The sequence below is a fragment of the Epinephelus fuscoguttatus genome, linkage group LG9, assembly GCF_011397635.1.
Source record: "Epinephelus fuscoguttatus linkage group LG9, E.fuscoguttatus.final_Chr_v1".
Classification (NCBI taxonomy): domain Eukaryota; kingdom Metazoa; phylum Chordata; class Actinopteri; order Perciformes; family Serranidae; genus Epinephelus; species Epinephelus fuscoguttatus.
In genome coordinates, this window is record NC_064760.1 from 26,768,417 (window position 1) to 26,795,491 (window position 27,075).

Consider the following 27,075-nt stretch of genomic DNA (forward strand, 5'->3'; position numbering starts at 1 on the left):
GGTTGGGGTGGAGCAGAGCAGGGAAGAGAGCAATGATTTTATGCTTGTTAGAGCAGTTCACATTTCTTAGGATAAAAAACAAAACTGTGGCATCCAGGCTTACTTGCCTTAACATTGTATATATTCTATTGTTCTTATTATTTGCAGTTCCTAATTGCGGTTCTTGCCACCAGCGGTGTGTGCTTTCGGGTGGATCTGCTTAGATATTTTCTCCAACGCCCTGTCGTGACAGATGCGCTGGGCTCCTCAGCGCCTGTTTGATTTATGCGTCAGGACAAATATGGGTCAAAATGAAACATCCAACATGGTGGCTTCTTCTTGCTTGTTCTTCTCTCTTCTTTTTCATTCCCTTTGCACTTTCTTCTTTTCAAAGCTCGGCTCAGCGGGACTGTGTGTCTCTGCTGCACCACAGCCAGGTTGTGTGTGTGTGTATGTGTGTCGAAGTGTGTGTGTGTGTGTGTGTGTGTGTGTGTGTGTGTGTGTGCGTTTGTGTGATGAGACGTGACAAGCGCCTTCATCCTCCCCTCAGACGCCGCATTCCACAACGCTCCGCCACTCGCTCCGTGTGGCGCGCTTTTCATCTTTCCCCTACCCGCTCCTTCCTTATTCTTCTTCTCCTCTTCTTCCCTCTCCTTGCTCTTCTTCTCCTCGCTCTCACAGGTGTAAGAAAGGCGCACGGAGGAATGAAAGGGACAAGATTCTAATTAGAGGAGGAGGCTGAGACAAAAGCGGGGGGATAACGAAGGGAAGCAACGATAACACATGTAAAACACAAAGCCTTAATCTTAGAGAGCGTTTGGAGGGATCTCTCATTTCTCTCCCTCTACAGTGAAGCGAGGCAGGGGGGTTGTGTGTATGGGAACACGAGGGGATAGGATGTGATTATGAGCACAGAGCTGACAGACAGAGAGATTGGCGTGTGTGTGTGTGTGTGTGTGTGTGTGTGTATCCCCACAGGGCCCTCAGTTCCCTCTGTTCATGGGGACCAACTTAAAAAACACAACCATGTAAAAGCATGCAGACAGTTGCACTTTTAGCATTGTTTACTTATTTGGAGAAAAGTGCAACAAAGTGCCAATTTATTTAAGTCACTAAATCTTAATTCAACACCTGTGAAGAAGTTTCAGGCACAAGTTAAGTTGCTCTGCTTCATAAGGTTTAAAAAAAAAAAAGGAAGCAAAGACAAAACATCAAGTCCACAGTCCTCAATCTATATTTCATCGCTGCATCTCTGTTTGGCCAAAAGGAATGGCTGTCTGCTCCTCCAACTCCCTCCATCCTTCCCTCCAGTTTCTCCTCGCTTTGCATGTGGATTCTGTCTGTTTGCTTATTTGCGTCGCCTCTGAGCATCTCTGACACGCCGCTGCACCTCCAGGGTCCTCCGGTGATATGATAGGGCTCGGGGACTTTGGTTTCCTTGCCACTGCTGTGAAACTCCATTCAGATGATGAAACTGCGGTGCAGCTGTGTCTGCGGCTCACGGTGGGATGCTGGTGTCTTTGTGGCTCTCTGCTAGGGCTGAGGCGAATTCTCACTGATGAAAGAGCCTGCAAATGTGCCTCTTTAGCCCGGGCACATACATCTTCTCACTGAGAGGCCATTGTGACTGTCATCTGCCTATGCATGTGTGTTATGCGTGTGTGTTTGGCTTTATGCAAGCTTAAAAAGTCCACACCACTAGCCTGTGATCTCCTTTCACACACCGGCATTGTCAGAGTGCCATGTGTGTATGTATGTGTACATTGTTAATTCATGTGTGTAGGCATTGGAGTGAAGAAACAGGCTCGACAGAGTGTCAAATTATGTTTCAGCGTATGTGGCACAAATGACAGACAGGTGTCGAAAAGATTCCTTTTTTTTTTTTTCTTCCGCAAATCCCGCCGTGAAGTTTGGATCCTGTGAGTCACAGGGAGACTGAAAATAACAGCGAAAGATAACCTGGCAAAGCACATTTCCACAGAGTCTTCCCCGAGGTGATGCAAGACTTTAGACAAATGTCTTGTTTGTTCACCACTGAATGGCCATCTTTCAAGGGGTGGCATGCCAGCACGCACACACACACACACAGATTTGCACACAGGAGCAAATCATTTGTCTCCCTCATGAAGTAGGTAGCGAGAATATTACAAACCAAAATCATAACGCATTGCCGTAGGCCAGGGGTCGTACGAGGAGAGGAGAGGCAGCTGTGTAATTGAATTACTGTGACAGACAAGGAGATAGATAGATAGATAGATAGATAGATAGATAGATAGATAGATAGATAGATAGAGGTGTATACGTGCAGCTGTGTGTGCATGTGTGTTTGCATGTGTGAGAGAGAGTGACAGCAAAGAGCCTTATCCTCCATTAATAACAGCCACTAATCCCCTGATGTGATTACCTCTCCCTCCCTCCATCCCTCCCTCCCTCCTCTACGTTACCCCCTCTCCCTCCATCCCTCCACACTCTTTCTCCCATTCAACAGCGCCAGCCACTTGTCTTCATGGCAGAGCTCAGCTGGTCCAATCCCCTGAACAGATCCAAGACTTCCACTGTGTTCAGCTGCCAGGACGATGGAGGTCTTCCAATTTGACGCCTCTCCTTACTAGAACTCGCCTCTGGGCAGGTGTATAAAAAAGCAAAAGTCAGTGGTGTTAGCGCCGAGAAGGAAGCACATTTAAACAGATTAAGACCCGTGCCTCTGTTCAAAGCTCTGACACTTAATGCTGCCTGAATGAGAGGTGACGTGTGATATGAATCGTACAAGATATGGTTTTGGATGTTCAAACGTTTATGGAAATATCTGCAAGCATTAAGGATTATGGGTGTGCAAAGGGAGGCAACAAGCATGTCAGTATAGCTATTTCTGTCCTCAATGACTGGCTGCCAAATGCATTTTTTTCCTTCTCTAGCATTTGATAAACTCGCTACATCAATATAAAGTCTAGTGTGTTTCTATGGAAACTTAGACCTCCGAGATGGTTGAAATTTACCACTTAGCTCAAGATCTGCTCAATAATAACGTGCTATGATAAATCTGCACATTATGTTCAGTTTGCACAGAGACAAATACTGGGCATCTTTATGCAGCCATACATTAAGCTTTTAGTTTAAAAGCATGCAGTTACATTTATCCAAAAAACTGTTAGTTAAAAGCAAAACACAAGCCAGCAGGATTTCTTCAAACAACTTATAAAAGTATTTTGTTCACAGATTTTTAAAGAGTTTTCTCATGTTGTTGTTTTTTTTTTAACTTGTACGTAATTTGTCCGGTTATAGGATTGAGGAGCTTTAAGAACTAATCTGAAAATGAATCTTAATGCCTTTGTAGATGCTCAAAAGCAGAGTGCTGAGTGTTAATTGAAACTGCCAGACAAATGCTCGTATACTGTACACACACTTGCACAGCCATGAAGATACACACCAATGTGCACAAGCACACACACACATGCACACACATACACACGAGCTGCTGCAGGTCCCTCTGGGAAAGCAACAGTGCAGTATAACGTTGTACTTGGTTTACTTGGTCTACTTGGTGATGTCTCCATGGTAACTGTTATGTCTGACCTTCAAACATGTGCGCTGCCTTCCATCTGGCTCAGGTTGGCTAATCAGATCACATCAACACACACACAAATGCACTGACAGCTCTCATCATGAATGAAGGAAATTTTTGGGGGGGGGGGGATTTTTTAGATCGTTCCCAACAAGTTTGTTTTCAGTCATTGTAATTTCTTTTTTTGGTTTGTTTTTTCACAGCTCACACAAAACTGGATCTGATTTCAGGATTGCTACTTGTTTTCATTCACACACTGAGAGGCATGCTATAGCTCCGACAAGATGAAAAGTTCCCTGCGAGCTGCCGTAGTTTGCGGGGGGTTTGGATAAAGACTTGATTCAATTAGTATGTCTTTCATCAGCAAATAGGCCCTACCCCAGCCCTCTGCATGCTTTCCCAAACTGCCCAATTTCTGTTCTATTCACTACTCTCATAAGGCGCTCCAGAAGGGCCAACATCTGGCAGCTCCTTAGGCCCAGGGCCGTGCATCCGTTCTGGGGCAACAAGGCCTGGAGACCAGCCCCTCCTGTTGAGCTCAGCCTTTGGTGTGTGTGGTACCGATCAGGGTCTCCACTTCCTGAGCGCTGGTGCCTTGATGTGGCCAGAGCCATAGTGCATGATTTATTACAGCACTAACTCTGTCCCTACTACTAATACTGCCATTATTATGACCAAACACTCCCCTCCCTTTGCTTCAATCTCCCACCTGCAGTCTCACACTGAAGCCTTTACCAGATACAGCTGACACAGCTCTGGTTCGTGGCTTACATAAAGAGCGTTGTGTTGTTGCCTTAATGGATGTTTGCTCTCAGCAGAAGATGTTTGAAGAGGGCAGGGGAGCCATGCTGTGAATGAGGTGACAAAATTGTTTGGGCGATGACACATATTGTTAAGCGAGATCAGCTGTTTCCATTTGTGTCCCAACTTGTTGTATTGACTACTGGTTTGTTGCCTTGTGTGGTTAACGGGTGGCAGGCATGGTCCAAGGGGAACTAAGAAAAGTGGGGGTGGAGGTGACTGGGAGGTAAACTGGTTTTTGGCTGTGTGGCCAATCAAAGAGACCTCATCAAAGTCATCCAACCAGTGCTTCCCACAACCTTCCTAGCCTCTTTTCCTCTGTTTACGCAAGTGCTAACGGAGTGTAATCAGCACGGCTTGAACTGAGAGGAAGGTGGATGGAGGGAGAGGGAGAAGATGATGGAGAAGAGTAGAGATGGAGGAAAGCACCAGAACCGGAAGGCTCTGGTGTTTTTGTAAGCAAAGCCAAAGTGAGGAGGCAGAGGAAAAAGGGAGAAGGGCAGCGGACAGCGGAAGCGAGGGGTCCGGAGATGAGAGGAAGTCCAGAAAGGAGGGATGTGGTGGAGTTGTGTTTACAGGCCACGGTCACACAGCGCAGTGTGGCTTTGTGTGTCAGCAGCTCTGAGTTTGCGATGGCTTACCACTGCAAGGAATAATCAAGCCTTATTTACACCACTGTAGACAATTAGTCAATTTCTCAGGAAGTGTAACACTCTGGCATGTGAAGGCAGAAGCAACAGAAACAACAGTCCCTTCATCAGTGACTGAGTCCTAGGCCTTTTTTAGAAAGAGCGATAAATAAACATCCCTCTTGTGCCATGTGGTCCCCGCTGAGACAGGAGCTCGGGTATCCCCCCCTGTGATCCCCCATTAGGAAGAGACTCACTTGCAGGCAGCTGCCTCAAAGCTCCACAGAGGTATCAGATCTCCTCATCTTCCTCATCTCCTTAATTAGGACAATTAAGAGATTTACAGGACAGATGGATGGAAATCCAGCTGGCTGCGGTGCCTGTCCCTGAGGACGACCATGCCGATGATGAGGCGAGATCTGAGTGAGCGCTGATGAGCTTCAGATCAACTCACTGGTGGGACTCCAGCTCCCTCTTGTGGTTATTTAGGGACATTGATGGTGAGTGGTTTCAGTTGAGATTAAATGTCTTTTAAAGAAATTGTATTATGTCAAATAATAATCAGAGTTTATTGTTTGGGTTTAATTAAAATAACTGATTAATTGGTAAATAACACCAGTTACTCAGTATTTGTGCATCTGCTAAGTGTAGGCTCCTGTTTTACTGTGATGAATCAACCTTTTTCAGTGGAGCCATTTGTAGATTTATTCACTAACTTAAAGAAAAGAGATTTTTTAAATGTGGAACCTACATGTTTTGACAATTTTGCCCCAACACTGCAGTCAAATACAACCTTTCACTGTGCATGCATTTGTGGTTTGAATTGACTTTACACTGGGGTTGTCAACGTGTTTGAGGTCAAGGACCCTTTAGCTGCAAGAGAGATGGAGCAGGGACTCCCTACTACACACACTGTATAAAACAGCACTGCATATTAAACTCGGCGGATGGAGGTTGTCAGGCCAAAGGCTATATCAGCCTTGGGCTGCAGCCTTGATGTGTATTTGCTTTCAGGTAGATGAGGGAGGAAAGTCCACTTCCACACAGGTGAGTTGTTGCAAAAGGCAAAATATGTTGGCTTTGTGTTCATGTGTATTTTCAGACATATTTTGATTTTTGAGAAGAAGAAAAAAACTAAAATGAATTTCATTACAATCAGATAAGCCCAAAGTAATTTGTAAAATAGGTGCTTTTTTGAAGAATGTCCTTCCTCTGTTAAAATTTGTTGTACTTTAGCCATGCTGTGTGCCATTGTTTTGTAATTTCAAGTGATGTTTGTACTCCATACCATGTGATATGGTCGTGAGTCAAATAAATGAAAGGGGAAAAAAGTACATGTAGTGGAAGGGTAAGATTATAACCATAAAGGAAAATAGCAAAGATATGGTACCATGTAATGAGTAATTTAATTTTGTTCATGGTTATAAAATTGTAAACAACAGAGATGTTGTTAGAGAGAGAACAACAACAAAAACAAAAATGACAAATAAACTGATACAAAAAGTAGAATCAAGAAATTGTTGAAAGTACAGGCCTTTCGAGCTTCTTTAGTGAGTAATAAAGTATACGTTTTGGTGACACTTTATTGTGATAGTCCACCCACAGATAGTTTAGAGTATTTTAACATTTCAACATCTTATTAGCCGAGATTAAACTTTTCAACTATTTCACTTTATTCTGTTGATGTTTAACAGATTATCTTTAGAGTATATGTGACAGTTGATGAACAGGACTACATGCTGTCAGAATAATTCAGCTGCACTCGAACTATTCACTAGAACTCTGTAGCATAAGTTGAATAAGTGAATAGTTCAAATTCAATAAATTATTCTGAGAATATGTAGTGAATTATCAGATATACTAATAAACTTCTGAAGTGTTACATGCACCATATAAACCATCTGTGGGCAGACTATCCAAATAAAGTGTCACCTTTATTACCCTTTGGTTAGTCTGAATCAACTCAACACACGGGTGAAGATTTAGCTCCTCCCCTCCCTCCATGACATGACAAACAGAATTATATACAGTATAATCTTATTTTTGCTAAAATTGACTGCTTATTTGTGAATTTCCGCCTCGCTGCAGGCTAATATGTGGAGTAACTCAGAGTTTTACAGCTCTTGTAGTGAATCAGAGCCTCTGTAACGCAGCGCTCCATTGGTCAGCCACCTGAAAAGAAAAAGTTATGGTTCAATATATTAGAGGCAGTTACAATGATTTTAATTGGTCTAACTCTTTATATAGATGTTACAAATCACTCACATGTTCAGGCTGCCCTTTTTCTGTTTTATTCCTATATGAACATGAAGTGTGAGAATCGAGTTAAAGAAGGAAATCATGACGGACTTGTTGTGTTTACTATGACGGGAATACTTACGTCGAAGTTGCCATGTGGTTACTACGGCAACAGCCAACGCCACCAGAACCAATGGCACCACGATGGCTGCTAGGTGACCACTTTGATTTTCCTTAATGCTTGCCTAACAGAGAGGATTTTCAACATTACCTTCACTGGAGATACAATATGTATTTACTGTTGTAAATGTTAAAGTTGCATTAACAGCTTTTTGCCACTAGGGGGCAGAACATCAAAACAAGCTCACCAGCTTATGTTGTTTCTGGCTAATTAGTTAGTAAACAACACAGAGAAAGATTAGCATTCAGTTGGAGGCATGTATCTGGCTATCTCATGAATGTGGTTCCAATATTTACTTGCCTTTTTGCTCTGGTTTGGTCTCCACCTAACATTACACCTAAGAAATTACACCCAGCTAGATGCTAACTTATGTTTAGCAGCTAACTGCTAGCTTTTGTGATTTTTAAGTTTTAACCACTGGTTTTTACCTTCTTTTGTCTCTCCTGTTCATTTTTATTCTATTTTATGTATTTATTTACTTAATTTAATCATCTTTTTTGTTAGTTTCTTCTGTTTTGGTTGGTTTGCTTTGTTTAATATTTCATTATTTTGTGTCTGTGTCACTCTAATTTTGCCATGTGAAGCACTCTGGGCTGCATGTTTGAATGAAAGGTGCTATATAAATAAAGTTGAGTTGAGTTTAAAAGATAATGATGTATTATGGATGAGGCTACCCATCAGCATAGATTAATTACAATTAGCCCCTCCTTTACCAGCTGAAACTTAAGTGTTACTAACACTTTAATGCATCAATAAATACAATCCAATAATAGGCTTCATATGATTCTGAAATGGGCTGTTCTGCATAACGAGTACTTTTTCTTTTGGTCCCTTAAAGGGATAGTGCACCCAAAAATGAAAATTCAGCCATTATCTACTCACCCATATGCCGATGGAGGCTCAGGTGAAGTTTTAGAGTCCTCACAACACTTACGGAGATCCTGCGGCTCTAACTGCCTCTCTGTACACCGTGTTCACGTGTGCGCGCTTGTGCACGAGACCAGAAAAAGCATGTGAACACACATGAACGCGGTGCCCATGTCTCATGGTCTCGCGCAAGCGCACACACATCAGCTAAGTGTACACAGAGGCAGTCAGAGCTACAGGCTACAATGTGGCCAGTTCCAGTGACGTTTTTCCAAACAACTTTTTATGTCGGGGCTTCAGGACACTTGGATCACTACGGACAAACAGTATGGAGATATTTTGTGGTTTCAATTATGTGTCTTTGGACATTTGAATCTGGGGCACCGTAAGGCTCCATTAGGTGGAGTTTTGTTGCTACCCCCTCTCGCCTGGGATTTCAGCAAGTGTTGTGACTGTGAGGACTCTAAAACTTCACCTGAGCTTCCCTTGGCATAGGGGTGAGTAGATAATGGGTGAATTTTCATTTTTGGGTGCACTATGGCTTTAAGTATATTTTGATGCTCAGACTTCTTGTCCCACCATTGATGATGAGTGTCCCTGACTCAAACACGCAGTAAATGTGTGGACTGAAATACTAAGATTCTGTAGCCAACTTCCTGTGAGTGGGTCACTATGAGTGAACCCTGTGACACAAACTTTAACATAGTCTCATGATTTGTTGTTCATATCCACAATGTTTGTCACCGAAGTCCTTGGTTTCATACTTACAGCAGCATGAGTGTCAGTAGATATGGTCGTGTGAGGGTCAACCCTGTGATGACCTGTCAGACACCCACAAAGGAAAGTAGCTAAGAGGAAGTTCTTCAAGTGTTGTTCTTCAGAAAACTGCTAAACATGCAAAAACAATACATCTATCAAAAGACCCAATCTGAGAGCATATACGGCCATATAAGGTGCGTTTCCTGTTCTCTAAGGAACTGCCATTGTGTTGAGTTCATTTATATTTTTGGGCTGCCCTGCTGAGTGTGTATAAGGGCCACTGCTTGAACTAATGACCCACAGTGTCAAAAAAAACATGCTTGAATAAAGAGTTAAGCAATGAAAGCCCCAGCCCTGCTCTGACTGCCTGATGTACCACAGCCAAATACAATGGAGACGGAGAGAATAATAAAACAAGAGGAATCGAGAAACAACACCTGCTTCTCCGGTGGTGATAGTGAGGACATTGCTGGCTTTACTGGTGCCCACGCTGTTCTTGGCAAACATGCGGATGTTGTATGTTGAGGGATTTATCTCTATTATTGTAGCGTCCGTCTCGTTGGGGCAGAAGTCAACAACTGTCTTTACGTAATCCCATGAGGCTGTGGAAGAAAAAAAGATTTTACATAATAGAGTTTAGATTTTGCATTTAAATTACAGCTAACTGGCAACAAGTGAATAAGCATTACTCCTCATACCATTCACTGCTTTATACTCCAGGTAATAGCCAGTGATGGGGCTGTCACCGTCAAACCCAGGGGTCCATAAGAGGGAAATTGTATTGTCTTTGACCTCCTCTAACTCAATCACTGGGGGATCCGGGGGCACTTGGAGACAAACAGTGGACACGTTTAGCGAAGAAAAACAGATATTTTTCAAACAGCTCAGTTTAATTTTGTGAATTTGAACATGCTTCCTATGGAGAAAGACAGATTGTGACCATCACATCGTGTACAGACAAAAAAAATTGAAATGGAAATTTGTCTTCAGCTCACCAAACACAAAAACAACATTGTAAAAAGCAGACAAACAGTCAATAAAACAAACATACAAGGTATATAAAACACTCAAACACATTAGATCAGCTCATTGTCTGTGGCTTAAAACTCATCAGTTACATTGTTGAGTTAGGAATACTGATGGCACTGGGAATGGAGGACTTCTTAACCCTTTGAAACCTGGAGTGACATCACTTTTCTTGTGCTGCTTTCAGATGCCTTTCACAAGTATTTAAACCTTTGAACCCTGAGAAAATTGGTGTGATTTCTTTCAAACACATGGGAAAGAAAGCAATGAACAACTTGGTAAGAAATTTCCTACAAATTTCAAATAAATAAATAAATAAATAAATAAATAAATACATAGATTTAGACAAATTATTTAAAAGAAAAAAATAGGGGAAAAAATTTAAAAAAAAAAAAAAAAAAAACAGGAATATATATTTATAATTATCATTATTACATCTTTAAAATCATGGTATATTGGTAGAATTATTAGAATTTTTAAGCACTTTTTCCCAGCCTTTCTCTTTTATTTTTTATTTTATTTTATTTTATTTTATTTTATTTTATTTTATTTTATTTATTCTATCAATTTCTTGACTTTTTTTTGGGGTGGGGGGGGGAATTGGGCACATCTTTTGATTCACACAGTCTGTGACAGACCTACATTGAAATAAAGTTAATTTGGATGTAATATCTGAAATAAAAGTAGTGTAAGAAACAGTCCATATGAAACACATGAAGTACCTGATGTGATACTTCTGGTGCTTTCTCCCCAAACTGTTGCAGCAGTGACGGTCTCAATTGTTGAAGTTGCATAAACTTGGAACAGAGAAAAAAAACAAAACATTTTCCAGTCATAATTATTTCATTTATTTCTGTAGTTCTCAAAATGTTAATAAGAGATTCAGGAATATGTTTCATCAGTGTCACATACCTGGAGTGAAACTTGTCGTGTCTTGTATCCAAATTGTGGCAGCAGTGGAAGACGACGTAACAGTTGACGCTGTTGACGTTGTTTGAACTTGAAACAGAATAAAAATCCAATCTCTGTAAATGACTTGATATCAAACCAGCATTGTAATAAGAATTACATTCATGTTTCTAGTCGTATTTTGATATCCTCTCATGTTTTCCATCTTACCCTCATCCAGAGTGGAGCAGAAAGGTGCAGTCGAAGCAGGTCCTATTCCTGCATTTGTTCTGGCCTGTATAATAATGCCGTATTCGGAAGAAGGCTTCAGGTTGCTCAGGATGACGCTCTCTTGCTCCCGCATGGCTGGCACACTCATGTGCTGCCACTTTTTGAACTGTTTGCCTGCAGGGTCATACTCTCTGTAGCTAATGCTGTAACTCCGAAGAACCCCGTTTCTCTGATCGAGCCTCGGAGGCTGGTCAAAAGGAAACAAACACTCTTAGAGAAGTCAAGTATTCAACACTCGTCTTTTTTTTAGAAATATAACTTGGTTAAACTATGTCTATGCACAAAGCCTGAGCAAAAGGGTACTATGTAGAGCATCTCTTTTTTTTCAAACAAATATTTTAAAAATTGTTTTTGAGTGTGCCTGCAAATAAAGTTTGGTAATTACGAAAACTATGACTATACCTTCCAATCGACTTTGATACTGTAAGGACTGAGGGCCTCCAGCTGCATATCCAGAGGAGGACCCTCAGGTGCTGCAAGAAAAACAATCATCCATTTTTTTTATTTCAGCTCTGCATAATTCCAACTATTGCATATATATAACTAATGACTGACGCTACCTGCTTCTTTCGTTGTGACTGTCAAAACATTGCTGGCTTCACTCATGCCCACACTGTTGATCGCGAACATGCGAAGGTTGTAGGTCTTGGCCGGACGCAAATCCATCAAAGTGAGCTGAGTCAGTTCAGGATTGAAGACTTCAGTTGTCACTGCGGTGTCCCAGGATGCTGTGCAACAGGGATGAATAGATAAGGTCCATGCTGCATACTTCAAAGTATAGTTTCGAAAGATAAAATCAGCTGCCAAATGTTTAAATTCTATCAAGATTATTGGGATTGTTTTCTTGTGCTTACCTTGTTTGTTCTTGAGATCAATCCTGTAGGCTGTGATGGGCCTGCCGCCATCAAACACGGGAGTCCAGCGAACAGTGACAGTTCTTTCCTTCACCTCTCTCATCTCCACCTTCAGGGGATTAGGCCGTACTAAAAAGACGTAAAAACTAACTTAGGTGCTTAATACAGCTGAAACACTCAATCAACTGAGATAAATACAGTAAATAATACTTTCGATGTATCATTTAAGTCGATTATCAAGCAAAATGTGAGAATCTTCTGACGTTGCCTCCGTCTCACGAGGGACATCTTATCCAACGGTCACTGAGAAATTCCAGTAACTAAACCTTGAATTTTGTTGCACGTCATACATGCCTTTCCCCCTCTCGAGAGATAAAATGTACCCACATGGGTCTTACCTGCCACTACAGTCAGAGTCATCTGGTGTTTGAGATCATTGAACCAGCCCGGTATTTCCACACGGCAGCCATACATCCCAGAGTCAGTCTCGTCAACCTGCCTGATGGTCAGCGACACATCACCCTGAGCAACATTACCCATGAACAGGTAACGCTCTGACAGTCTGCTGATCATCGCCGTCCCATCTGACTTGATCACCTCATTGGCACAGCCCCTGCTGGGGATGGCTCCTCGACCCCAGCACACAGAGAGCTTGCCGTGTTGCTTGGCATCATAGTTGCATATCAGAGTAACATCTTCTCCCACTGTGGCTATGATACTGTCTGCAGACACGCAATCTGAAAAGACACAAAGTCCTGTTGGCAACTGTTTGGTAAGGTATATTAAATAAAAACTATGAATTATAATTGAATAAAAATGCAAATCATTCTCATGATTGTCTTACGCAGGAGCAGACAAAAAAGGAGACTGCAATATGGAGAGAGGCGTCTTCTGTTTGTAAAAAACATTTTACTCTCTTGTCTCAGAATCAATGGAAGGATTTAGTCCACCTGCTAAGTGACACTGAACCAAACCACAGTGTTGTTTCAGCTTTGAAATCCTTCCAGAATCACATGATGCCGTCCTGGATAGGCTCACACAAACAACTTCTGTTTTCAGAAGAGGAATGCAGAAAAGAGCTGTTTCCTTTTCTGCGGTTTTGGTTCCTTATCCCAGAATTGGCACAATGTTTCATTTTGATGATTAGACACAGACAGAATCAAGGTTATCAATACACTGTCTCTGCTGCTGTTGTTTGTTCTCAGTTCTCGTACTAACAGGGACATTCAGGAAGTTTTAAACATTCACACTCTTTCTTGAATGAGCCATCCAAATCTGCTACTCTTGTAACTGAGCACAACACTGGGAAGTAATCTGTTCCAGTAGAAAATATTCAAAATAACCAGAGGTGGGAGTGAGTCACATGTGTCTCAGGTCTGAACCTTCAGTGCTTAAGTTACTGTGGTGAGAATCGAGCAAGTCAAGTCCCTGCTATAAGTCAAACAAGACGAGTTAAGTCATTGCTCGGGTCAAGCAAATCACAAGTCATTCAAAGTTCTGTTGATTTAATAAGATAATTTAGCTAAAAAGACACATTCTCACACCTTGTTTTTTTTAGTGATAGATAAGTTGTAGTCAGTCACTGTTTTTTGAGCTGCAGACCTCACATACTGCTGTTCTCTTCTTTCATTAACAACCTAAGCCTTGCCCTGTGTGCTGGCCTCTGCTCATCTACTGCGCCCCAGTAGGTTGCCAGGCTTGCACACGTGAAATCACCTAATCATATTTCATAAACAAAACGTATCAATACCTAGAGAAATGCAAATATTTACAAAAAGTCAAGTCTCAAGTCATGAATACCACGTCAAAGTCGAGTCTTCTCTAAGTGCTGGTGAGGCAAGTCTCAAGCTCTCAAATTTGCAACTCAAGTCTCAAGACTCGAGCCAAATCATGTGACTCGAGTTTGCTTCCTTTGAAAAGACTCTGAACCCTCTCCTGAAATACAACACTGATGAAAATAGAAAGTCTGGTTTACTCGAGGGCCATGGACTTCTGTAAGCTTCGGAGACTGCTGAGTAAACACTGGGGTCTGCTGGGTGTTTAGTAACCCAGCTTCCCCCAACTTCCTCTTTGAGCACTCCCACAAACATGTGGTTGGAACAACTAACTATTGCAATGTTGAAAAATGCAAAGCTGTGGATTTTGTTAGTGTTCATATTTTCAGAATCATTCTTAATAAACAAAGTAATTTTTGAACACCTGTTGAGTTTAGCTCCACTTCAAATCCAAATCCAAACTGATTTATGGGACAGTTTTACTTAATTGTTTAACTGAACTCATACAGTGATGTTCCATGAGAGAACAAACTCATTTGCATTTGTGCATCAGGGTTCACTGTACAGAAATAGAGAAAGTTAGATACAACTGTAACAAAAACAAAACATGCAGACTTGACACAATTCTGATCATTTTCTCACAAAATTCCTGTGAACACTTTCACACCCCAATTTCCCTCACTTACTGAGAAAATGATGCCTTCCCCTTTGATTTCTTGGATTTTTGCTTACACTGCTAAACTAAATCATAAAAAAAAATACACAACCCAAAACAGAAACAAAATCTGCATTTGACTGTATATGTAACAAAAATTCACATAAAACCAGAACTGCAGCCGAAAAAACAAACGTGAAACTCACTACTTGGCGAATCAGGATCCACGGTGAATTCTTCGAAACAAGCTCAAAATGGAAAATCATGTCAGTAGTGGAACACACTTTTTTCTCTTGTGGTTGTTTGGGATGTTCATATTAGATAATACAACATAATTCCCCTGAGCACATGGACAAACATGAGTTTAAAGTGTGACACCCAGATTTTGAGATCTCCTCTGGCACTTTTCCTTAATTCACAAGCTCTATTTTGATGCTTCTTATGCACTATGGAACCTTATTTATATTAAAACATAATTTATTTATGCTGGGGGAGCCACCCAGCACCCTATCACCGGTTGCATTTGGCCCATTCAGGTTTGAATCTTCTCCTTTAATGTTTTGATAATAATGTGTAAAGTCCAGTAGGTGGCATTGTGTCCAAAAGTACAAACCACTGACAAGTTTTTTCATGCTGCAAGGTTAAATCTGCCATTTAAAAAACGGAGAGGAAAAACAAGAAAGGGGAATGAATTTATCTGCAGGATATTTTTGAATCTTCTGAGCATCACATGACACACATTTGCCCTTCCTGAGCACAATGGGACCCTGTAAGCTGCTGTTGAAAATGTGGTCCTTCTCTCACATTTACAGAGGAGAGTTCCAAAGGTGTCCCTCTAAGGCTAAGCCAACAGACACAGCCTTTTGGACGGTCATAAATGTTCTCAGCATGTCAAGATGAATCCTTCGACAGAAACCTTGTTAATGATTTGAAAAGATGCAAATACATGCAAATACTCAGTGATATTCTGAGTCTAAAGGAGCAACTGAATCACCAGACAAAACAGGATTACAGGAATATTTGGATATTTTGAAGTGGAGTTGTATGAGGTACTTATCCATGGTTAGTGTATTACATTTAGTAGATGTCAGTCGGCATGCTCCCACTTTGAAGAAGCAGGCTAGAGTCCGGCACAGAAGCTAAGTAGTCTGCTGTGGACAAGGGCGCAGTAAAACATATTTTAGCCACCTAAAAGAGGCCCACCTAAAAAATATCAATATCAGTTTGAGTATAGGTTATATTACGAATTTTTTCACTGCTTTATCGAGCTGCCTGAGAGCGATATCCGACAGGGACCTGAAGCCGTTCTATTGCTCTCTTCACAGTCAGACTTCATTAAACAATGATTTAATATTGCTGAACACAAGAGCTGCTGCTCTACCACTGCCTCTAACGATTTGTTTGTGTTATTGTGTGACTTTGGCATTTAAAAGGGTCAATTCAGATTCACCATAATCACACAACAATGCAAGCTAACTAACTGTTCAAGGCAGTGGCAGACCAGAAGGTCCTGTGTTCAGCAAGCCAAATGACCGTTTGTCAATGACGTCTGGTGGCTGTGAAGAGAGCATAGATGGGGAACTGAAGCCGAAGGAACAGGCTGTCTGACGGAAAGACAAAGCACAAATATAGTTTACACTTGAACTGTTGTAGATTTTTTTTAAGTGGGACTTTTTTAGGTGGCAAAAGAAAAAGAAAAGTTTTGCTGCTGCATCCTATTTATGGCAGTAAATTGCTTCTGTGTCGACACTCCTGCTGCTTCTCCAAACTGGGAGCATGCCAACTGATATTTACTGATCATACACTGACTATGGATAAGCAACCCATACAACTATACTAAGAATATTACACAGGTATGAAAAACTGCATTACATTTATTGATAAAATCATTAATGTTAAGTGATGACTGTTTATTTCTTTCTACAATGTCTGCCCAGTAGTACAGTTTTCTTAATGTTAGTGAAAGTTTGTAGTTATGGCAGATAAACTGTAATTAGCCTGTGGTTAACCCTTTGGGGTCAAGGGTATAATTGGCTGTTTTTCCAATACTTTTGATTTTACCTTTAAATTTCACCTTAAAAACGGTTTACCTTGCCTCGTTTGGTGTCATTTTTTACAGCACAACCTCAACTGTGTGACTTTACAGTGTGTCATTTTTTTGCTTGCAAGCACTCTCTGCTTGTGAGCATTGCTTGTTTTTACCGTTTCTTTCTGCACCAAACATGACGACAACATTCAGGAGTGAGTCTGGTTTTACTTTGCCTATCAACACAATTTAAAACTGGTTTGAAGTTCGCACTTCAGACTCAGCGAGGCTGCGTTTTGCTAGCCTGGTGAAACCATCCTAATCTCACGAGCTCATATGCTATTTCGCTCCACAGATCAGTCTGGCCATGCAATCATAAAGGCGCATTCTGTCATCGGTTAAAGCTTACCGGGCCAATCACAACTGTTTATTACTCAGTGAAAACCCAGTGGCTATCATGGAGGAGCAGGTCAGGGAAGCGACCAAACTGGGAATCACAGCCATGCAACTCGGAGTCCACACACCAATTGTGTGAAGGGGCACTTTGAGTGACAGCCGTTGATACCGCCCCCTCGGGAATAGAGGAAATGTACAGTCTGTGTCCAGACCCATTCGCGTTTTGCGAATTGGGTCTGGCAACGGCAGGCTAGCATCTTGCTGCAACATCATCTTAAATTGGTCAAGTGATTTGGACACACCGGCGCGTCTGTCGACTCCAGAGGGTTAAAGTCAGAGAATTAATGCCCTTGATTAATGTTAGGGATAGAGTGACCTTATGGTTAAAGTGGTTAAAAACAACATTTACTACTTGAATCTGGGATGAAATTACAAGCTGCTCTTCACCAATTCACATTCACTTGAGAAATGGCTGTACTTCCTGTATCGGTACTGAATGTTGGCACTGGATGTCAATCATACTCAAAAATCATCCGGTACAAACTGTATTTCTAAAATAGACGAAAGAAGGAAGGCCCACTGACTTTTAATGTGTAAAATTAATCTGGATGGCACGCGAGTCGGGTATGGAAAATAAAGACGAGGATTATGATTATGGGGAGGAAGAAAACAGCTGCCACCCTGCCGCAGGGCTCAGAATTTTCACTGCACTAAAAATGAACCTTATCTTGAGGGACTGGGTCAATTAGAACTGGCTCATGGTTTTATTTATATATATGTGTCATAAATATATAGTACAGTTACATTTATATTGTATGTTAAAAAACTATTATTGCTTTACACTATTTCTTGCTTCCAGCTTTAACCCATACAAGTGCACAGTTACATTAAGTTGTTAAATTATTTCATAATTATGTTTTGACTTAAGTAAGCGTTTAAGCTAAGTGTTTTGGCACATCTTGCCCTTTTGAGGAGAACCGTTACTGAAGAGGGCCAGGACATCTGTGTGACACAAATATAATGTATATCAAAATACATTTAGAAAACCATACTTTATACTTTACGCTTTCTGTTTCTCTTCCAGCGTTAAGTCCGTCCCACATGTGCACACAATCATCAACAGCTTTTAACATCTATCTATCTATCTATCTCTCTATCTATCTATCTATCTAATACAAAATAAACTGTTATTTCTTTTACACTGAAACAGGCTTCAGGAACATGACACAGAGGTTTCATTTACGGTCTGAGAATACATCAAACCTGTTTTTTCAACAAGAGTAAAATTATCTTTATAAGTGTTGTACTAATTAAAAATGCATATGATTAATTTTGGAAATAACAGAGCTGTGACAACTCCAATGCTGAATTCTTCGGGGTAACCCTCTACAGTTTAAAATTTGGGTGTCATCAACACTTCTGTAACAAGCTAATACAGCCAATTACTTCGAAACAGAAAAAAAAACAAAAACATAAATATTAACTGAGCACTGTGAATAAAACAACTTACACAAGGCATTTAGACACGCAGGGGAGAAAATATTTTAAAAGCTTGCTTCTTTTATATTTTGACTGAATGTGAGAAAAAAAAACAATTTGCAAATAGGATAAAAAAACAAGAGCAAAATCACCCGGAGATATAGAAAACACAGAATTCATCTGATCTTGTCATTGCCATTTTTATTACATCTAACAAAATTTTTTTTTTTTTTTTAAATATTTCAAACAAATGTACGAGTCACTAATTTAGCATTGTAAATTGAAAACAATGTTACCCGATGACATCACAATATATTCAAGTCTTAATGCTGTGATTTCAAAGACAGGGAGACTTGAGTATCAGTAATTCTCTCTGTGTAAATGTTCCCTTTTTAAGAGTTTCATCAGGTCAAAAGAGGTTAAAATCTCCATATAAAAAAACATTAAGCGCCTGAAGTGACAGATGTGGTGTGTTGTCCCCAGACTGTGGCAGCAGCTCGTCCAATAACTCCTAGCCTATCCTGTATGTGCACGCTGCAGACAGCAGAAGGCTTCAGGTTGCTCAGAACGACGCTCTCTATTTCACCTTTTACCTTTTAAACTGTCCGTCTGCAGAGTCATACCCTCTGTAGCCGATGCTCTAACTCTGCAGGGCCGTTTCTGAGCTCAGCCCTCAGAGGCTGCCCGGTAAAAGGGAAAGAAAATGTCATATTTTTTAAAATATTAAAAGAAAAAACATTTTCAAAAAGTTGAGTGTGTCTGCAGCTAACATTTCAAAGTTAGGACTTTACCCTCCGAGTGACCCCAAGCTGCGTATCCAAGGGAGGACCCTGGAACAAAAATTTTGAGGAGTCAATCATAAAAAATTAATAAAATCCAGCTGTTCTTCATAGATAAATATTGTATTAGATGTGCTTCTTTTGTTGCAACTCTAAGAACAGTGCTGGCTTTACTTCTGCCAACACTGTTAAAGGCAAACATAAAGGTTCTAGGTCTCTGCTGGGTGCCAATCCACAAAGCCACCGAGTCGTTTCACGATTTGAGACAGGAAATGATAGATGGGTGCACTAAGATCCACGCTGCATTTTCTCTCAGTACAGGGGATGGGTATTTATACATTGTGGAACACATAGCTAGCTGTCCAAACTCTGTGCAGATTCTGTTGGTTACCCCGTCTGTGCTTGAGATAAATCGTGAAGCATGTAATCGGACTGCCACCATCACACACAGGACTCCTACAAACAGTGATGTCACTTCCTCCACCTCTCATTTCCACTATCAAGGGGCAAGGAGGTGCTAAAAACAACTCTCTTTATACACCACTCCTACCATCACAAATGGTGCCTGTTACGTTACCCAGCACAGAACTTCCTTTTTGATCACTTGGTCCAACTACTACAATCTAAGAATACAAGTAAGTGAGTATTGTGATTTTCCCCTATCATTAACTTCAGTTAAATGTGATTTAATATAATTTACACAACATTACAGCTGTTAAGTGTAGTTGTACAGATCCAAGGAGATTTATATTGAGGTAGAGGTCATTACATTTATTTAATTTTGCTCATAGAGGGTAACATAATGAACTCTAAGACGCAAAAAAAAGTAGATGCCTGTAAAGGGGAAAGTTGCATAAAGTGACAACAATTTAAAAAACGACACAAAAACAACACACCCAAAATATAAAGTTGCCATAAACACAGTCACACTTTCATTTGACTTAATTTGCCACAACAAGAATTCAAAGAAAATGAATGGGTTTGAATGACTCCTCACATAATATTAATAGGCAAGTTGGCAAGGCAAGTTTATTTGTATAGCACAGTTCAACACAAGGTAATTTAATACTAATACTAATTAAAAAAAAACTTATTACAAGGAGGTATAACAGAAAGAGAAAGACTAAATGTCTGTCACCTCACTGAGAGAATTGAAAAACAATTTTACTGTGAAACTGAGCTGTCAATCACTTTCATCATAAAACAGATACAAAGGTGGCCGAAATGTTTTTCATGTGGACCTGAAAGTTAAGAGTGAGGTGGATTTAGCATTTTCATAAAACAAAACACAAACTGTCTGTCCATAATGTCTTTTTTATTTTACAAAGTTATTCAACCATTTTTAAATCTACAATTCACACATTAAATCCAACCATTATAGTAAAAAAAAAAATAAAATAAACATTTGATTGATTCACAGTAAATGTACAGTGCATTCACAGTAGAATCTTCTTTAACATTTTGATAATGACGCACTGAGTCCAATAGGTGGCATTGTGTCCACAAGTATGAACCATCCACAAGCTTTTCAGAGCTGCGACATCAACTTTGCCATGAAAAACAGACAGAAAAATAGAAGCAAATTAATTAATCTGCAGGATATTTTTGCATCTGCTCAGACGCACATGACACACATTTGCCTTTTTCGGAGCTATCTGAGAATAGTGGGACCCTGTAAGCTGCTTTACTGGGTTCAAAAGGTTTCTCAATAAAGCTGAGGAGGTGGATAGAGTCAGCACACGGCAAGACACATTCAGCTAGCAGTGCTTTCTTCACTCATATGTCCTCATTATGTTGACCAGCACTCCATCATAGGGGCAATTCATAACACTTCGTAAATGTTCTCAGCAGTTGAGGCGTTGAGATGTTGAAGTGTCGTCTTGGGCAGAAATCTTCTCCCTGGTTGGAAAAAAAACGCACACAAATGATATTTTTGTCTCAACAGGAACCCACTTTTAATGTGTAAAATTAATCTGAATGGCACATGAGTCACAAACTATAATCCATTCCTCACTTACGGTAAACAAAGACGAGGATTATGATTACTCCCAAGAAGAAAATAATTGCAGCCCTGCTGATGTTTTCCACTTGCAGGAAGGCTTTGAATTTTTCCTGCAATGAAAATGAACCTTATCATGAAGGACTGGGTCAACTATAATTGGCACATACTTTAAAATATGCACCATAAATATGCAGATTAATAAAAATATCTTTCATATTAAAAACTATGATATAGCTTTCTAACTTCCCGCCTTAACCACAACACATAAAGCTGGATTCTTTGTCAATAAAAACAAACTGTAAGGCCACACACATGACGTTTCTAATCATGATTCCAGTCCTGAAGAGGGCCAGATGTGCCGGCACATTATTTATTTTTGATAACCAAACAGTGTTGGGGAAGCAACTTTGAAAGACACCAATTACTTCACACAGGAAGAAGATGAACTACAGCAAAGCTGCCCCCGGGGGTCAAAATGATCTGTATGACAAATGCACACGTGATACGAAGTTATAGCAAAATATAATACAAAAAAACCCACATACCAGCAACAAATGCCACTCAACTGAGTTTATTGCTTAAGGCCCCAGTTATTCACAGGTTATAAGGCAAAAAAATCAAATATCCCACTATTGATGGGAAAATGCAAGAATGTCAGCTTTGGATTTGTATACAATGTCCATCAGTCTGACACCTGCTTTGAGAACCTATAAGATGGGGGTATTACACCGAGCAGGATTACTCAGTTAGCAGGTAACTTCTAAAATAGCATGCAGCAACTTCTCTGAATTTTGTTAATAAACAGCAATAATAAATACTTCTAACTAATTGACACCTGTCATATTTGAGTTTAGTTTTACAATTCATGATGAGTTCATTGCCTAGCTTTGCCTTCATAGCAGTCAGGATCAAAGAAAAGGGGGGTCAAAAGGGATTCACATACACTTATACTCATACATGCATACATACACATACGATATATGAAATATATACGTATATATATAAATCATATCAATGTTATTCTCTAATATATGTCTCTTGTTTGAGATTGTGTTGACATGTGTGGACTATAATGTTTATGTTTTCAAAACTGTTGATTTGTATGGACTACAATGTTAAATGTATGTTTTCAGAAGTGTAGATTTGTGTCGTCCATAATGTTTATGTTTTCGAAAGTGTTGATTTGTGTCGTCCATAATGTTTATGTTTTCGAAAGTGCTGATTTCTGTAGACCATAATGTTTGTTTTCAAAAGTGTTGATTTGTGTGCACTGTAATGTTTAATGTATGTTTTCGAAAGTGCTGATTTGTGTGGACCATGATGTTTCATGTATGTTTTCAAAAGTGTGTTGTGTGGACTATAATGTTTTGTGTTTTCAAAACTGTTACTTTGTGTGGACTATACTGATTAATGTTCGTGTTAGATAGTGTTGATTCGTGTGGACTACAATGTTAAATATATGTTTTCAAAAGTGTGTTGTTACTCCATACAACGTCTTTTGTTTGCTATTTGTGTTGACCATCATGTTTAATGTGTTTTCAAAAGTGTTACTTTGTGTGTACTGTAATATTTAATATATGTTCTCAAAAGTGTTTTGTGTGGACTATAATGTTTAATGTACGTTTTAGAAAGTGTTTATTTGTGTAGACTCCTTTTTTCCCTTTTATGGCCCCAATTTTGTAGTTATCTATACTAAATCGCAAAGAAAAAAAAAATAATTGAACTGTACTTGAATCATTATGCAAAATATGAATGCCATTGAACTACCGGCAGGCTTGTTCAGAGTGTGGTTAAACTACTGGCTTAATTAAGCAATATCACACTCGAGCTTGTGATGTTGTACTGTGATATCGTCACGGCTGTGATTCAGTCGATATCACAATACAACATCACAAGCTTGAGTGTGATATTGCATTTAACAGTTCAACAGTTAAATAAGCAAGTCTGATTAAGAAATGTTGAAAAATGAGGACAAAATAGATAATTTAAGCATTTTATTTGTCTTCCGCCAACAAAAACAGTTCCCTCAGGACTCCGCTGTCACTGTTGCTATGTAACGCAGACATGGTGCGCCAGGCACTTACTCTTTATACACATTTATCTGCACATTTCCATTAATTGTGCAGCCGGTGAAATAAGTCTCTGGTGACTGCATGGTGGACTGTGGCTTCACAGGCACAGCCGACTCTGCCTTCTGATCTGAAAGTATGTTGCTTTTCTCTAAGTCATTGAGCTCCGCTGATGAAACACTGACAAACCTGGATGTGTGCTCAGATGGATTCAGCTTCTCCTCTCCCTCATCTTCCTCTGATGACCATTCATAGTTCAATTCAAAACTTATTTTAGGAAATAAATCCATATTTTTGGTTGTTTGACAGTGGATGAATTAATTAGCCTACAACGCAACTGCTGACCTAACTGACGCTAACCGTCAGTTTTGATTTGATTGTTGATTGCAATCAGCTGTGAGGCGGAGTGATACATACACAGTGAAATAACCGTCATGTTGTACTCCAATATCATCACGGTTTTACTGTCTCACGACCAATCAGATTGCAGGGCCGGAACTAACTGTTGTATAATTACATGTATTTCACTGCTCCCCAACACTGCTGTAGGAGCCATGTTGTGTTTATTTATTTATTCTGTACCTCCAAAATACAGGGGGCAGTATTTCCTTTGTTTACTGACCCTACCCGGATGTTGGCGGGGGGTCAGGCAGGTTACTTGAGGTTACTCAGTGTTGCACAGGTGTGGCTGATTAGATGGGAGAAGCAAACAGTTTTCGACTGTGCTTGTGCTTGAGCGTTTTTCTGTTCATAATTTATGTGGACAAGTATTAAGTATGTGGCTTCTGCAAGAAATTAAATGAACATTATTATTTCAAACGCAAAGGAAGTTTTTGTTGGTTTATTGCCTTGCCCGAGTACGCGTCAAAACAAAATCAATCAGCATCCAGTAGTGGCTACAGGACCAGTCACTACAACTGCATTAGAGTTATGGGTGTGCGGCTGTTCTTATTTAAAGTCCATTTGCAAGCAAACACCTCCTTATGTTATCTGTACATGTTTCGTTAGTTCTTCATTATTTCTTCTAAAGCACCTCAGGCACAAAAGTCTTCTGTGTTGCGAAAATGTATCATTATCTGGATATATTTTGTACTGTGAATATGTTATGCATCGGAATCAGACACTTTATTGATCCCTGGGGGAAAGTTGTATTTAACAAAGTGAAAATAAACAATACATTTCCTCATTTTTGAAAGAAAAAAAGTGCCGTACCTCAGTTGATGTATGTACATTATTTGGAGCAGATGTTGTCAATGTGTCTGTAAGGAGTTGAAAGCATCAGTTACTACCATGAATAAAATAAAGTTTATGCTTAAATTTAAATACGGTGAACTAAGTTGTGTTTAATCACTGAATACAAAACCTTGCCAATAAAACAACTGCTTAAGGACATTTAGATTTGCAAAAAATATATAATTTTGATCAACATCCCCTCTTTTTAACATCATTCAGTTATTACTGTAACAGGTGATTTTACTCACCCTGTCTTCTATCAGTAGTCAGTGTCCAGTCCTGGGTAACAAGTTGTTCCACAGGAGCTGGCAGACATGAAATACCATAAGGCTCGATAATAGAGTTCATAATTAACCTGGAGAATTTTCAAGAGCATTACCTTCCTCCAAGACAAGTTCTGTGTTGATCTTTTTATCATTGAGCCATCCTGGGATCTCGATCCTGCAGCCGTACACACCGGCATCACTCCACTGAGCATCCAGGATGGTCAGTGACACATCTCCATCTGCCACCCTGCCCAGCAGCTGATATCTGGGGGACTCCCTGAAAACCACAACCCCATCCCCTGAGGAGAGGATAGTGTTGGAGCATTTGGACATGGGCACCATCCCTCGTCCCCAACAGAAATCCAGGACGCTGTGAGTTTGGGTGTCGTAACTACAGGGCAAAGTGACATTGTGCCCAAAGAAGCCAATGACTTTGAGGGTGCTGGCTGACACTGTGGAGGACAGCAAGTGATCACACTAGATGACATGACTGCAGTTGTAATTAATAAATGTGAAGCCCTCGAATGCATTTACACTGGCAGGCACACACATCACCACTCTTACACCCACAAGTACACTACAAATGCAAGAAAACAAAACAGCGCAGAATATCGACTCACCTTGGGTCAAGATGGAGAGGAAAAAATAACAAAGACCACGCATGTGTGTAGGCTATTGTATAACTATGTCCCAAAGTGAGGATAAGATGCATTTCTACCCCCCCACACACACACTCTGCGAAAAAAAGGATTTGGCAATAAAGGATCAACTTCCTTTTCTGAAAAACAGGAAGGAAATCAATACTAGTCATGTCTACATTGCGAATACTCACATCTTATCTGCTGTAACAAACTACATCTAAGTCTATCATTGTCCATAGTCCATATATCTCTATCAGCTATCACCAAAAACAAGTTAAAAATGTTTGACACAAAACATGCAATGCCACATTTACTCAGTGAGGGAAGTTTAAAAAAAAAGCCAGAGGAAGATGACACACATTTAACAGAGGAAACACTGTGGTTGAGTAAGTGTCATACACTGACACAAGCACTTCTTAAGGACCCTTTTTTTTATTTCTTTGTAGGTCATGTGGTCTGTGAGCACAATCGATGAGCTCACTCTTGGCTTTTGGGTCCTTTTGCACTGCTCGCTGTGCACAGACATTTCTACATTGAAGTCTCTAATTTTCCACATGGGTCATTAAAGTTCATCTTATCCTCAGCAGTAATAGCAGTAACTGCTGTAGCGGTGATAATAATTGAAGCACAGTGAAGATTGTCGTTGTAATTTGGCTGTGATGAGTTGTTTTGGTGAGGCTTCTCCCTGATGGCAATGGAGGAGAGTTTTTGAAGTCCTCATGCTGTCCCTTGGAAGATTTTCAGTTTTTGTAAGATTTTTTACAATGACTCAGTGTAGCAGTTTCATCAACAGCTGGTTAAGAGTTTTCGCTTTACTGTAGTTTCCATCACAAAATGGCTTAACCTCATTTTACCAACCCCCATCTGACTTCGAACCACACGCTCCTGTTTTTCCTCTCCATCCAGTGTTTAAAATAACCATCTCTACCCATTTGCTATCCTCTGAGTGAAAATAATACCCGTAACCAAATCCTATTAGGTTTAAGAGACTCTTCAAAGTGACTAATAAACTTGAAATGATCCTTTTTATTAGTTTAGACCCTGATTATACAATAGTACCACAATGTTGTTTCTTTTTTGTTATATTGTAGAATAAAGCTCTTTATCGGCCAGTTTATTTCTAATGGAACAATCTAAATTAACAGTCTGTGAACAGAGGGCTGTAACAGGAAGCAAGATTAGTGGGTTAGTGAGGTACGTTGAGTCCGAAGCCAGAGTTCTCTTTGTCACGAAGGTGGCTTTGTTTTAACCTGGCTAGATCGCAATGCCAACTTATGCTGCACAACTAACCCGGTCAAGACCCAGATTTGTTCCAAGTCTCGGCTTGCAGTTGGCTAAAAAGTTCCCTTCATTAAAGAGCGACAGGCAGCAACAGGCAGAGGAACATGTCCGAATCCAGCTAAAGGTAAACACAGACGCTCATTTCTCCTTTCCGTTATGTTGTCAGATAATTATACTAACGATCCAAGCCTATCTGTGTGCACTTTTAGTGGACGTATTTTGACATTGTTTGATGCTGTCTGAATGCCCTATTATTTAATATAGTGCACGCTCACGGGCTGCAGGCAGGTCAGCCCGAGCTTTGTACTGGAGAAATGTCAAATATTGAACAGCCTGTCACTCATTTACACAAAAGTAGATCGGAAAATAGGGCCCAGGTTGAAAAAAACATTAGGTCC

At 40.2% G+C, this 27,075-nt stretch overlaps 2 protein-coding genes across 2 annotated transcripts; both read right to left on the reverse strand.

Annotated features, from left to right (window-relative positions):
* Nucleotides 1-6,362: 6,362 nt before the first annotated feature.
* Nucleotides 6,363-13,078, reverse strand: LOC125894153 (protein sidekick-2-like). Its single transcript, XM_049585365.1, has 14 exons — nt 12,920-13,078; nt 12,474-12,812; nt 12,076-12,204; nt 11,782-11,949; nt 11,624-11,694; nt 11,162-11,408; nt 10,955-11,041; nt 10,765-10,839; nt 9,715-9,843; nt 9,454-9,618; nt 9,026-9,078; nt 7,352-7,454; nt 7,237-7,267; nt 6,363-7,143 (listed from the first exon to the last, which is right to left on the reverse strand). Exons 1-14 carry the CDS (start codon nt 12,981-12,983, stop codon nt 7,086-7,088), a joined length of 1,719 nt encoding a protein of 572 aa, XP_049441322.1. The 5' UTR covers nt 12,984-13,078; the 3' UTR covers nt 6,363-7,085.
* Nucleotides 13,079-19,955: 6,877 nt separating this feature from the next.
* On the reverse strand, nt 19,956-26,855 carry LOC125894167 (T-cell immunoglobulin and mucin domain-containing protein 4-like). The gene is made up of 6 exons (XM_049585403.1): nt 25,376-26,855; nt 24,869-25,207; nt 24,738-24,794; nt 24,469-24,515; nt 21,204-21,297; nt 19,956-21,084 (listed from the first exon to the last, which is right to left on the reverse strand). Exons 1-6 carry the CDS (start codon nt 25,416-25,418, stop codon nt 21,008-21,010), a joined length of 657 nt encoding a protein of 218 aa, XP_049441360.1. The 5' UTR covers nt 25,419-26,855; the 3' UTR covers nt 19,956-21,007.
* Nucleotides 26,856-27,075: the final 220 nt, after the last annotated feature.